Here is a 12585-nt window from a genome sequence, read left to right as displayed (position 1 = left end):
ACACTACAAGCAGTACAATACTGTTTCATCTTATTTACAGCTAAATAATCATCATTGCCAAAACCAGCAAGAGATCGCAGCTCACAACTAAAGCCTATGGTAGGCACACAAGACACAACTGGAAACATCTGCCCCAAAATCTTACGTTTAGGATGGCTTTAGTTTAGCAGAAACCATCACTAAAATTAAAGCTAATGGATTTTATCCCTTAATTTTTGTGTGTTACTTTATAGCGGTGGAAAGGTGCATCTCCAAATTAAAATAATCTTGAAGCAGCAGCTAAAACAAGCCAGCAGAGCTTCTCTATATGAACTCAAGTTGCAGCACTGATGACTATGACACCAGCCATTAATGATCACGTCTATTTTATCATTCCGGAGTGCTTTAAAACACCCGCCCTGTCTCACTGCTGCAGAACCAACCAACCGTAAGACAGGGGATTACTACAGGAGCAACTCAGATTTTGAAACAGGACTTGCTGTCCAATACACCTTCCAAAAGGCTGCTGTCTCCAAGAAACTCCCAGTGGGAAACCAAAAACGCTTTTTACTGGGCAAAGCCACACAAGTCAAACGGTTGCAATTCCAAGATAGCTGAGCTTTTTTCTTCATACCGGGTTATCTTGGATCTTGAGATAATCACAAAAACATGATTGCCAAGTTGCTCCGAGGAGGGTGGCAGCTGGCTATGCCTAGGACTCCGACAACATATGTAAGCACTCCCCGGAAAGAGGAGACTGCAGATAAGCCGGTCAGCATCGAAAGAGAGAAGGGTTGCTGAAGTCCTTCTGGGCAAAAGGAGGGCATGCGTAGGCATTCAGGTCTGAGCAGTCCTGGTGGTTTTACCTTCTTGGAAGTATTTAAACCTTGCAAACAGGCCTGTAAAAGCCTGAGGAGAAAGTTCAGAATGTGAAGGCGGCCTGTAGCAGTGCTGGAGTGCAGCTGGTGTTTAAGATCTTTCCACACCACTTAATATCCTAAGATTTAAATTTTCCTCATGAAAATACTGTCTGAAAAAGCTGATTCATTTTCATCTCCTCTTCTGCTGACCTTGTCTTTATCAGCCTGATTTAACCAATGGCACCCGTGCACACAGACACTATGGTATTAGTAAGGATCATGGGTGTTCAAGATACCTGATAACCTGCAGAATAGCGAGAATAATCCTAGAAATCCTTGGAATCCAATCCTCAGTTCCAAAGGAAGGTTGTGTACCCCAACACAGAGAAAGGAATGACTGAAGACTTCCCAAGATGGAGATGAGGATACAGATTCCTTCCCTTCAAGTTCCACCAGAGGCAGGCTGGGAGCAGACTGATTGCACCAGAGCTTAAAAGAACCATGGCATGGTCTTGGCACTAGGGCAGTTTCACTGCTGACCATTCATCCAGCATTCAGGCCAGTAAAGTAGTTTCATGCCTTTTTTTTGTTTGGGGTTTTTTCCTTTTTTTTTTTTTTTTTTTTTTTTTTTTTTTTTTTTTTTTTTTTTTTTTTTTCTTTTCTTCTCTTTTCAGTACTGGAGCATCCTTGGAATGGGCACTGAGGCTTGCTGACAGGCCTTCACAGATCCACTGCCTCCAGATTCCTTAGAGGACCTGTGGGATCCTAAGGAATGATGGTCCTGTGTCCTCTTCTCAGTCTCTTGACACTGAGGAAGAATGGTGCAGAAAAAAGACTGAGCCCACACCCTTTTTCTTGTGTACTATACTGGCCAAGCTGTAAAGATGGAACAATTCATCAACGCACAAATCTCTGAAACCCAGAAGGAATAATTAGGTACCTTATGGCTAAATATCATGAGTCATTATGTATCCATCCAGTCACCCCTTATTTACAGTGACCCGTGTTGTCTAACACCGCCCTCAGAAAGGCTTTCAGTCTTAGAGATGAAGAATTCAACTTTTTCTTTAGTGGTATGTTGAAGCAATTATCTTTATGTGCACCAATTCCCACTTACTAGTTCATCTTCAGCTTCCAGCAATTGATTCTGGTGTGCCACTACGAGACTCGACAGTCTTCTGACAAAGGACTCGGCTGAATCTTTTGAGCATCACCAACAGAACCTGTTTGGTTTTGGTGAGGGCTTTTTTCCCATTTTGTTTTTAAAGGCAGTAGCTTAATACAGGAAAACAGGGACAGCATAAAGCACAACACTGTGGATGCAAGACAACAACAAGTGACAAGAGAGAATCAGCCATCCTCTTAGCCACTTAAGTTTAGCCACAAAGGGCATCTTCTCACCACATGGCAACTCAGTGCACACATGCCAAGCCCAAACCTTAAGCACCTCAGCTAACTTTGTTGCCTCTCTTAGGATATTAAAATAGTCAACCACATCATATTCCTCCCTTCCTTCTCTCCCCAAACTTACAGCTGGAAGTTTTAATCATAACAGTTTTGGATAAGTTAGTCACCTTTAATAAAAAAAGGTATCTCTGCCTTCTGAAATACTGGTTTTTTGTCCAAGATGACATGCTACCAGAACTGGATGAAGTAACTGTGCGTTTCTTTAACTGCTCAGTCAACCCCTTCAGCACTAAAGGCCTAACACTGACAAATCATACAAATATTTTGAAAGCTTCAGGACTTGGTACCTAAGTGTTGCACCTATTCACATCAAAACAACGCACTGTCCTATAAATAAATGTTACGAGACAGAGAACTAGAAATCATACCTTTGCATCTCATCTCTGTGCCCACAAACCCACCCCTTTATCCACTCCATTCGTAAGACTAATGTTCCATGGCGGTTATTCTCTGCTTTCTTGATGTGCATGCGTGACTACAGATTTCATGGTCAATGTTTTTAATTTATAGATTAATCCTTGTTACTTTCTTTCCATCCATAATATCACATTCTGTTCCTCTCTCTTGCCCCCTCCCTTGTTTTTTTGTTTTGTTTTGTAAGATTAATTTGTTTTTTTTTTTTTTTTTTAACTGGAGCCTTCAGATTTCAAGACTTGGTATAATTTTAGAACTCCGAAGTATTTTGTTAAACTGTGCTGACACTAAATACTAGCTGTAAAATGTCAAATTTAAAAATCAGCATGTACCTTCCACATATGAATTTTGTCACTAGACAAAAGTGGCATACAAAACACAACAGAAAAAGCTCAGCTGTCTTACAAGTGGCATCTACCCTTGGCTAAAGGAAATTACATTCGTGTAGCAGTATGCCCTGCTTCTTGCAAGCTGGAAATCCTGATGCAGCTACGACACTGCCTGCCGCTGCTCACCACCAGCCCAACCTCCAGGCAGAAGTGCAGGGGCTCACACAGAACAGGGAAATAGTGTGCTCATATTTATACTGACCAACAGCTGCAAAAACCCAGAGGAAAACCCTACAGAGCTGCCGCTGAGCTGCTATTGAGACTTCAGGTGCAATTACACTTACGCACTGAGTCACAACCAAATCTGGACAAAAAGCAAAGAAGCATCTTATACCAAGAGCAGCAATAAAGCTACTTTATATGGAAGTAAGTTGCAGCACCAGTTCTAGTTGGAATCAAACTCTGAAGACACTACATCGGTAAGTTATTTTAAAATGAGAAAGATATTTTTCTTTCACAGAACAACTTTAATTCTAAAGTTACTAAAAACCAGACATAGTTAGCATGGTTAAGTTGTACCTAATTTTCTTGGTTTTTGTAGAGGAAGAAAAAAAAAACAACAACTTTAAAGCACTTAACTTTGCATTTCTCACTGCAAAACCAGCCAATGATTAAAGACTATTAACCACGGCCTAATAATTTCCAAACATTTGAAGTAACAATTAAACTGAAGAGCTTGTTTTAGATGCTTTTACAACTGATTTTTAAGTTTTCATCCTCCATCTTATGAGAGATTTTTTTTTTTTAAACTCCGAAGGAAATCAGTTTAAGAATTAAAGGTGTGCCAAAATTCAACAACAACAAAAAATTAAACAACAAACCAGGTTTCTAGTCAGAGTCACATTAATGAGCTGCATACAAGTTAAAGGCTATAATTGTTTAACAAAAGGTTTGGGGTTTTGTCCTACCATCCAAAACTAGTAAGTACACCCTGCTCCAGAAAAACAATTAGTCACATCTTGAAGTATTTACACGTGCTCTCTTTATTCTTCAGTTCATTACCTAAAAAGATTTGCTAAGACAGAGGGCTAGCATTAGCCATCAACCAACATGCAGACTAAACTTCACTTCGTAGAGCTGCTTCAGAGTGAAAATAACCAGCCCAGAACAGTTCTCAGTAGTTGGCTATTCTGTTTTCAACTACTACCTGCTTTTGCCATTTGAGAAAACATGGAACAGACATTATTAAAATCAAAGCTGATAAGAAAGCAAAAGAAAAAATTATGAAGGATGGAGAACTGGCCTCTATCAAACTCTAGAGGTTACGATCAAGGCTTTAGGAATTAGCTCTGACAAACTCTTTGGATAACACGGTCAAGATCACATTAGACAAAACATCACTTTCAAATTTTACTAGAGAGGTAAAAAGGACTTACAGAAGAGGTTAAAAGGCACTGACCTCTCACTAACTGCGTACATTTCACAACATCTGTGTGTGGATGTTCAATGGTAATCTCAAAACCTGAAGAGTTACGATAACATTTTAGAATTAGACATTTGCATCTGTAGAAACACAAACCCCTTTCATTTCCCCAGAGCCAAAAGCTCACTAAACCTCTGCACGTCAAGTATCACTATTTAACTGCCTTTTATTCCACATCTTTTGAATGGCTGTTGGTACAGCCACTTCGAGTCAATCAGTAAAACATTCCTTTCATAATCTCAAGTCCTATATGCATATAACCTGGTGTAAAAGTGGTATTTATTGACTGAGTTAGTCAGTGCTCCCAGGCCTGCAAGTTGTAATCGTCTCTGATTACGTTAAAGTCAGAAGTTTATCAGAACATTCCATTTCAAATTTTGGAATGACATGAACCCATTAAATGGTTACACTATGATTTGCGATGTTCAGAGGTAGTAACTCTGCTCAATTACATCAGGTTCTTCTATTGAAAGGCAAAATGGGAAAGAGCACTTGGCATAAAGCTCTTCCCGATTTCTTCAGAACACATACACAGCGAACCTTGCATAACATGTTACCTTACAGGAAGAAATATCAACATAGTTACTACTTTGGAGTAAATTCTGTTTTGCGGTACACATTTCTACCTCATCAAACAATATTTATTTCATAAGTACAGATACGCCTTTTCTTCCTCCAAAGTGAACGCTACAGAACCGCTATTATGAAACTAAATCCACAGCTGACAGAAGCACACAAAACCAGTAAAATTCCAGAGTACCAACAGCACATCAAACATCCAGTTACTTGGGTCCCATTACTTCTTCACGGTAAGCTGGCTGCACGGGAAATACTTAGAGAGACATACCTAAAGTTTGAAGCATTATTGTTTCAAGTATAACCAGCTCTTGGGCTTGCTGAAGGTATGCCTGAAACAAACAAGCAAACGGGTCAGGACATAGCTATCTATGGTCTCAATTCTGCACTTCCTATTTGAGTACTGGTACTAGCAACACCAGTTCAGACCATACCCCAGCCAGATAGAACCAACTGCTCAGAACACTTCACTGTGGTAAGGCTTCTTCTACCAGGGTAAGTGTTACTGCAAGTTCAGTTATACCAGCCTGACCATCTTTCACAGTAACACTGACAGCCTGGATCTCATTTCTCCAGCAAAGTACTTGTGGGAGAAGAGGAGGTAAGAATTACGAAGGCTTGCCAGTGCAGATCCACTCAAATCTCTCCAGGCAGGTAACCCATTTTACAAGTACTTTAAAGTACAGCTGGAGGTACACAGCAGCCTCTGTTAAGCTGGTTTAAGCTTGTGGGCTCAAACGTGCATATACGATGATATACGCATATTTACACAGAGCCACTCCTCCACGTGTCATTCCAAGAACAGGGAGCATAGCAAAGGTGCTCAAACAGTTTGGTATGTCAGCTGAGGGCCAGCAGGGTATAACCAGCTCACCCTGACCTTCCTGGTGCATTTCCACCACTCTACCTCATATGTTTGGTTTCAGAAGACTCATTTCAGAAAGAAAACGTGAACTATAAAGTAAGCAGAAGCTGTACAAACTTTGACAAATGAAAGGAAGACCAATGCAGAGCAGAGGCAGCAGCTGACAAATCTATCGCATCCTTTAAAACAGGGTGCAGACAATGGAGCGCAGTGAGCCTCTGGTCGAGAAAGACAAACACAGCGTGTTTTGAACTCCTCTCTGACAACCGGTGTGACTTACATGAAACCTCTTACTTAACATCTAATCTAGTCTTCTACGATACATGGAGCAGTCTTAAAAACCATTGCAAGTTCAAGATGGACCCACCTCTTCAAGTCTTGTAACACAAATATTTGAGTCTTTAATAAGTCATACCAAATAACACAAAAGACTTAAATAGTGTAGAAAGAAAAGTTTTTGGTTTTTTTTTTGGTTGGCAGACAGCAACAATCCAGTCAAGACAATGTAACAGATCATTAGATGAAGTGTCATCCAATTATTTTTAAAACCATGACTTCCACCTACATCACTCTTTGTATCCAGTTGTGGCTCTTGAGGATGAAGACAGGCATGTGCTACTTTAATAACATGTTCAAGTTTCCGTGGCTGTTCTTCCACTTTTGCAGCCAAAAACAATGCCGTAGGAGATATTATCTGGAGAAGAAAAACACATATGCATTTTTTAACTTTTACGAGTAGGACTTGAGTTTTTATGGAGAGTCTAAACTGTTAACTAGAAAAGGTTTAAGAAGCTGGTTTGACTCTGGTTTTTGGGTTTTTTTGGTTTTTTTGGTTTTTTTACAAACAGTCCTGAAATCATGCAAGGCAACAAATAAACTACTCATGTTTTATTTTATAACTGATGTAATCCTCTCAACAGCACAGGGAAGGAGTAGCATAAATGCTAAATTACATTTCTGAGCAAGATGCCTGAGGTCAGACTAATTCTAGTTCAACATAAAAATAATATATTTTGTCCAAGAGATTTAGTCACGCTAGAGCAGGCTGTTTCCAGTCAAATACACTTCGTGAGAAAGTTCATCCCATTTCTTGCACAGTAGTGAGCCGTTACACCTTCTTTTCAGTAAAAGCCAAACCAGCTGACTGATCACAAGTTCCACGAGTGTTTGTTTCTCCTAAAAAGCAAGGAACTTTGCAGAGAACTTCAAGGAAAACAGCCTATATAAACGTAGGTTGTGTAAGTAAAAGCTTACTCTTGGAAACTTTACTACCTACCCAGCAGGATCTGGTGAACAAAGCACAAGGATTCACAAAACAGCAGTGACACCAAGTGTTAGCAAATACCTTTAAAGAAAGTGTTAATAAAAGTCTAGGTGTTGTAAGCTGGCAGCAAAGCACCCGTTCGCAGTTCAGTATCACCTAGGAGTCGCTATGAAGTGGAGTTCCGATGGTCTAGCTGTCAGCTGCAGAGACTGATGTGCCTATATACGGAACACGGCTCACCACAAATGACTCAGAAGAATCAGGGTCCTCTTTGTATGCAAAAGCTGCCCATGTTAAACAGGAATGAAAACGCCAGCAAACATCTCTGTGCAGACATCAGCAGATAAATTGGTTAAGTTAAGCCAGTATAAGGCATTTATTCAGAAACTGGAATAGCTGCTTGTTGAGTATTTAATTACTGCCTGGTGCAAGCAGTGCAGGTATTGGATTTCTCATTCAGCGCCCAACTAGAACTAGACTGAGTGAACTGAATAGCAGATATGCTCCTCCCCTAAAGTGAGGCTTGTGGGGTTTTTTGGTCAGCAAGCAGACCTTTTTTATGCCAAAATGAAACATTTGGATTGTGAAACAAAAATTCAAATATATGGAACCCTGCAATGAACGAATTGGAATTGAACATTTAAGTGATTATCCATTACCCTTCAGGAGCTTTCAGATGTATTGGGGGAGTACTTGTTGCCTCCTTAAATCACTTTGGAACATCCACTTGGATCTTAAGTAAAACTTATAATTGGCAAACTTGAGGAAAACTGACACCCTGGGAAGGCGATACCCTTTGATGCACAGAAATGTGCCATGAAGAAGTCTAGTATTCTAAAAAAATCCAAACCACCCAAAACAAGTGACAGGGAACAAATCCTTCCACAACAGAGAGAAAAGAACTACTTTCTTTTTAAGAAGCTTGTAACTTAAGCCTTATGAATGAATGCAATAAAAACCTGAAGTCAGGTGCTGCTGAACAAGGCCACATTAACACTGTCCTTTAAGACTTCTGATTATTTTTGAGAAGTTCCCACCCACATTGCTTGAAGCAAAGACTTGAAATTGGAAGAAATGCCCTTTGCTAGGGACATACAACTTGAACTATATCTCTCAAGCTAAAAGAGAAACTTTTAAACACCATATGTGAAGGAGAGTCTTTCTGGACTCCAGAAAGCTTTGAAGTACTACAAGCTGTACAGTAGCACGCACATGTCTAACTCGACACACGCGTGCCATATAAAGGTATTTTACAGAGCAAACTGCTCCTGCCCAGGACTGCATGAACCCAGGCAAACCTCTCCTGTCTACAGTTGTTTCATCCATATGAGGACAGTGGTAACCTCTTCCCAGTGTGCTCCAACAATTTAGGACAGGCATAACTGCAGGAGGTGTCTAAGGCTACCACCTGAAGCACCAGGGCCTGCCTAAAAGGAAGGATTATATTCTCAGACATAATCCCAACATTTTGGGAAAAGCCAGACTAGCAGAGAGGGCCAGGATGCCAGAGAAACAGGAATGACAGAAGAAAGGAAATTGGGAATGTTGAAGAATTAACAGAGTTATGAAGAAACAAGTTTGACAAGATGACGCAAAATGAAGAGGTATTAATGAGGACAGCAGAGAGTCTAGAATTAGTTCAGTGTGTTTTATTTTTTTTTTTCCTCAAGAAAGGATGCAGTAAGGTAGACAGACTTACCGTAAAACTTACTGAAAACTAAGACATGATATTGTGAAGTTACTGAGGAAGGAGAGTATGGAATCAGAAACTGGAAAGTGGAAGATGGGAGGAAGCTTTAATTGAAAGGAAGTAGAAGATCCTTTCCATTTCCCCAGGATAATAAAATTCCCCCCCCCCCCCTTTTTTTTTTTTTGATACAGAAACAGAAAAATAAGCTGCATCCAGGGAGTGGAAGAGCTTGAGGAAAGCACAAAAGAGATCATGGAAAATTTGTGATTTTGAACCTTGAGGCATAAAGCAAGAAAACTGTCTTTTTCCTTCCCCCCCCCCCCCCCCTTTTTTTAATTTTAAACAAATCAAACAGATCATCAGTGACCTGTGCCAGTGCCTTACTGCTGGGATGAAGAACAAAAGCACTGCACTGTGAGCAATGAATTGTTGCTCCCTGCTGTTCTCCCCTCCTCTCTGGCCTTACCTTCCCCAAGTATCACACTCTTATCTCCAAGTACCTGCGTTCAGGCCTTCAGTACTTAGAGCTTTGTACATGGGTTTAACTCGAATATATCCTAACACAAGGTCTCTTTTTACACTGCTTGTGGGTACAGTTACACATACATGGAATTTTCAACTTACCCTTCTGAAAAAAAAAAAAACAACTTCCAACAATTCCCATGACTGAAAACATTCTTCAAACAGACACATTCTTCAAACCAAGTTACCAATAATGGCACAACTAAATCATCAGCAAATTCTCACTATTTCTCTGTTTGACTGCACTGAAGTCTTACTTCATTCCAGAAAAGGACCCTCTTCGTTAGGGTGATTTCAGGGTATTTTCTAATGTAGCAAAACAACAGATCAGTTCTGGCCAAGAAGACTCTACACAATTCCTGATCTCCAGGACCTTACCTAAAACACAGTTCTGGAGGCTGACTTAAGTCAAAGTGATTAGCTGACATTTAACTCTGGTTCAGAAATCCAAGTACACCCAGGTATCTACTTCCTTAAAAAAGAAAAGAAGTGTTGGCTTCTGGCTGAAGAATTTCAGGTCTCTGTCTGAGTTCTCATTCCCAGTTTAGAGTAGGTCAGTATTTTTGTCTCCCTTGGTATTTTTTCAGGAAAATGGACACCCTAATAAAATTTCAGACTTGGCATGCACAGTGTCTTCAGGGAAGACAACACACCCTGCTAAGCATGTAAATGGTGAAGTTACTCAATGCTTTCATTCATTTCCAATTCTTGAAAATAACAGCAAAGCAAAGTAGAACAAAAAAGCAAAGTTTAAGACACAGACTTGACAAAGCTGTAAGCTTCCTATATACAAACATCTTAATCTGACATAAAACAAATGAAATAATTTAAAAATGCTATCCACCATGCACCCCAAATATTAAGACTTCGAGAAATATCTTCAGAAGAACACATATGATTTATGAAACTAAATCACTTTTTTGTCCTGGCTGAGAATCTCAGAAACCAAGTCCCACTGAAACAGAAAAAACAAAATGTAAGAGCCTTATTATGACAGTCCAAGAGCATTATACAGCAAGTTTTATGGGTAAATGTGGTGCAAGTCCTTCTTCACTTAAGAAGTACAAGACACGTTGTAAAATGTGTTGCCACCATGAAGGTATTTGGAATAATCTCAGAATACATCTGCAGCATGCACGCAGTTTCCTGAGAACTCCTTCTCCCTTGCAATGCCAACATTAATTAGTATGTTTTTAGCCTTGATACAAATTAGCTGAAGACACTAAGTGGTTCCAGCCTATGACAAGAGGTTTTTCAAGTGTGAACACAATGAGCTACAAGTTTTTATTATTATAACCAGGAGCTCACATTGCATAAGAACAGCAAATACGTTAAATTTCAAGATTAAAGTCAGAGCTGAAGTGTCCAAAACAGCCTCGCTAAAGCTTGGCGCGTGTTATAAAAGTTTTAAGAACTTTGCACAACGCAAAGGCTACGGTTTAATACTACAATTTGGAAAGGGCACAAGAGACAGGAAGGGAACAGCAGGACAGGAAACAAAAACCCGTCCACTCAACTACCTCACACTTCAAGGAAAAAAAATTCCTTCTGCAGCCTTCTTTGGGCACTTTATTATGTTTCACTGCATGTCACACCAAAACACCCTTGACATCATCACGCATGTTTTCAACTGGTTGATTGGTATTCCACATGGCACTTCCCAGGATTATCTTTAAAACTACAGCCACCACCATTTGGATGTCCTACCCCTCATTTCCAGCATACCAAGGATTTCCCCCCCCCCCTTCTCTGTTCTTCAAATCGCAGTGTACTGAAGAATAAGCCTCTAAAAGGGGTATTGCTATATAATAATACCAGACACACTAAGTACTACAGAAATAGTTATTTCCAGAAGAGTTCTAATTTTCAAGGTAAAGTATCATAGTCAGGCTAATATTTCCTATGAAAAGCCAGCAAGCTCCCTCCCCACCCCAGTATTAGCACTGACTAACTCTATACTCGGCAAACTAAAGCTACCATGCCATGGTCAACAGTAATGCAGAAAGAACAATTTGTCCAGCTGCTGAGGAGATTTGTAGCAGTTCCTTTAACGTCATTTGTGTGGCTAGGGAAAATTAGTAGCCAGGGCATCCAATTCCAACCAGAATTGGTAAAACCAGTTTCCACCACCGGGGCCCAGCAACGTTTGTTCACCTCCTTTGATTGCAACGTCAAAACCCCAGCAAATTCTTTGCTGTAATTAAAAGAATGTACTTTGTAAATAATCTACAGCAATTCAGAAGTGACTTGTCAGCCCACAGTAACTTTGGAAAAATAGGGGTATTTGGTCATTAGAGCAGTCACTGTAACACATTCAAAATGAACCAAGACTGCACGAACTGGCATGTGCCACCTCTGTGGCTCTGCGGACTGAAGATCCTGATACGAATGCTGTTCTCTATTCACAGCTGATTCTCAAAATCTTGAAAGCCTGCAAAACTGTTTAGCAGTAACTTACATTGAGGGGGGAAAAAATTCCAGAATTAAGACAACAGCTATTCAGTAAATAAGCTTCCACTAGAAGACCTGTTTGTTATCGATTTAGTGCATGTGACTTACATGTCTTTAACCCAGCAATTATACACAATGATAAACATGCAAATGTTTACTACTCGACTAAAAACACTGACCTACCAATAAAGCAAGAAAATCAAAGCTACATTTTTTCAGCTGGAGGTCACAAGGCATTCTGAGCAATGACTATCTAACTTTCTAGCCCCAGCCTTCAGATTCCTTCTTGCCATGGAAAAACATCACTACGTGCACACACTAAAGTCATATATACTGTATACTGCAGAAAAATCTTAGCTAGGTCTTAGCTTTGAGACTGCCAGTACCTTACTATTTAATTTCTAAGGGTTAGCTTCTCGCAGTGGATGAATATTGTTACATTTTTTAGCTTGGCAAGTACTTCAGAGATTTGATATTAAGTATTTATTACAGTCCTCAGCTTTTTGCTTTCTCTGAAAAGAACCTGCCAGATGGTCTGGCAGTATTTAGAAGCGACTCTCACATTTACTTTGAGACGCCCTCTTTACCCTATAGGAAAATACGTAAGAAAATGTCCATCAGCACACACACAAAGCTGCTGTCTGCCCTTACACTCATCAAGAGCTACAGGAAGTAATTCAGCAGG

The 12585-nt window shown here is 40.0% G+C and overlaps 1 protein-coding gene across 1 annotated transcript in view; it reads right to left on the bottom strand.

Annotated features, from left to right (window-relative positions):
• The window catches only part of CCNT2 (cyclin T2), a 22576-nt gene that overhangs the window by 7954 nt on the left and 2037 nt on the right, over positions 1–12585 (bottom strand). The window contains exons 2-4 of the mRNA XM_010146309.1: positions 6539–6667; positions 5380–5440; positions 4509–4571 (exon numbers count right to left, since the gene is read on the bottom strand). Of these exons, the coding sequence (XP_010144611.1) occupies positions 4509–4571; positions 5380–5440; positions 6539–6667 (253 nt within the window). The remainder of the gene's footprint in view (positions 1–4508; positions 4572–5379; positions 5441–6538; positions 6668–12585) is intronic.

The sequence above is a fragment of the Buceros rhinoceros genome, unplaced genomic scaffold, assembly GCF_000710305.1.
Source record: "Buceros rhinoceros silvestris isolate BGI_N320 unplaced genomic scaffold, ASM71030v1 scaffold26232, whole genome shotgun sequence".
In the NCBI taxonomy this organism is placed as follows: Eukaryota; Metazoa; Chordata; class Aves; order Bucerotiformes; family Bucerotidae; genus Buceros; species Buceros rhinoceros.
The sequence above is the reverse complement of the archived record's forward strand: the minus strand, read 5'-3'. Positions and strand labels throughout refer to the sequence as shown.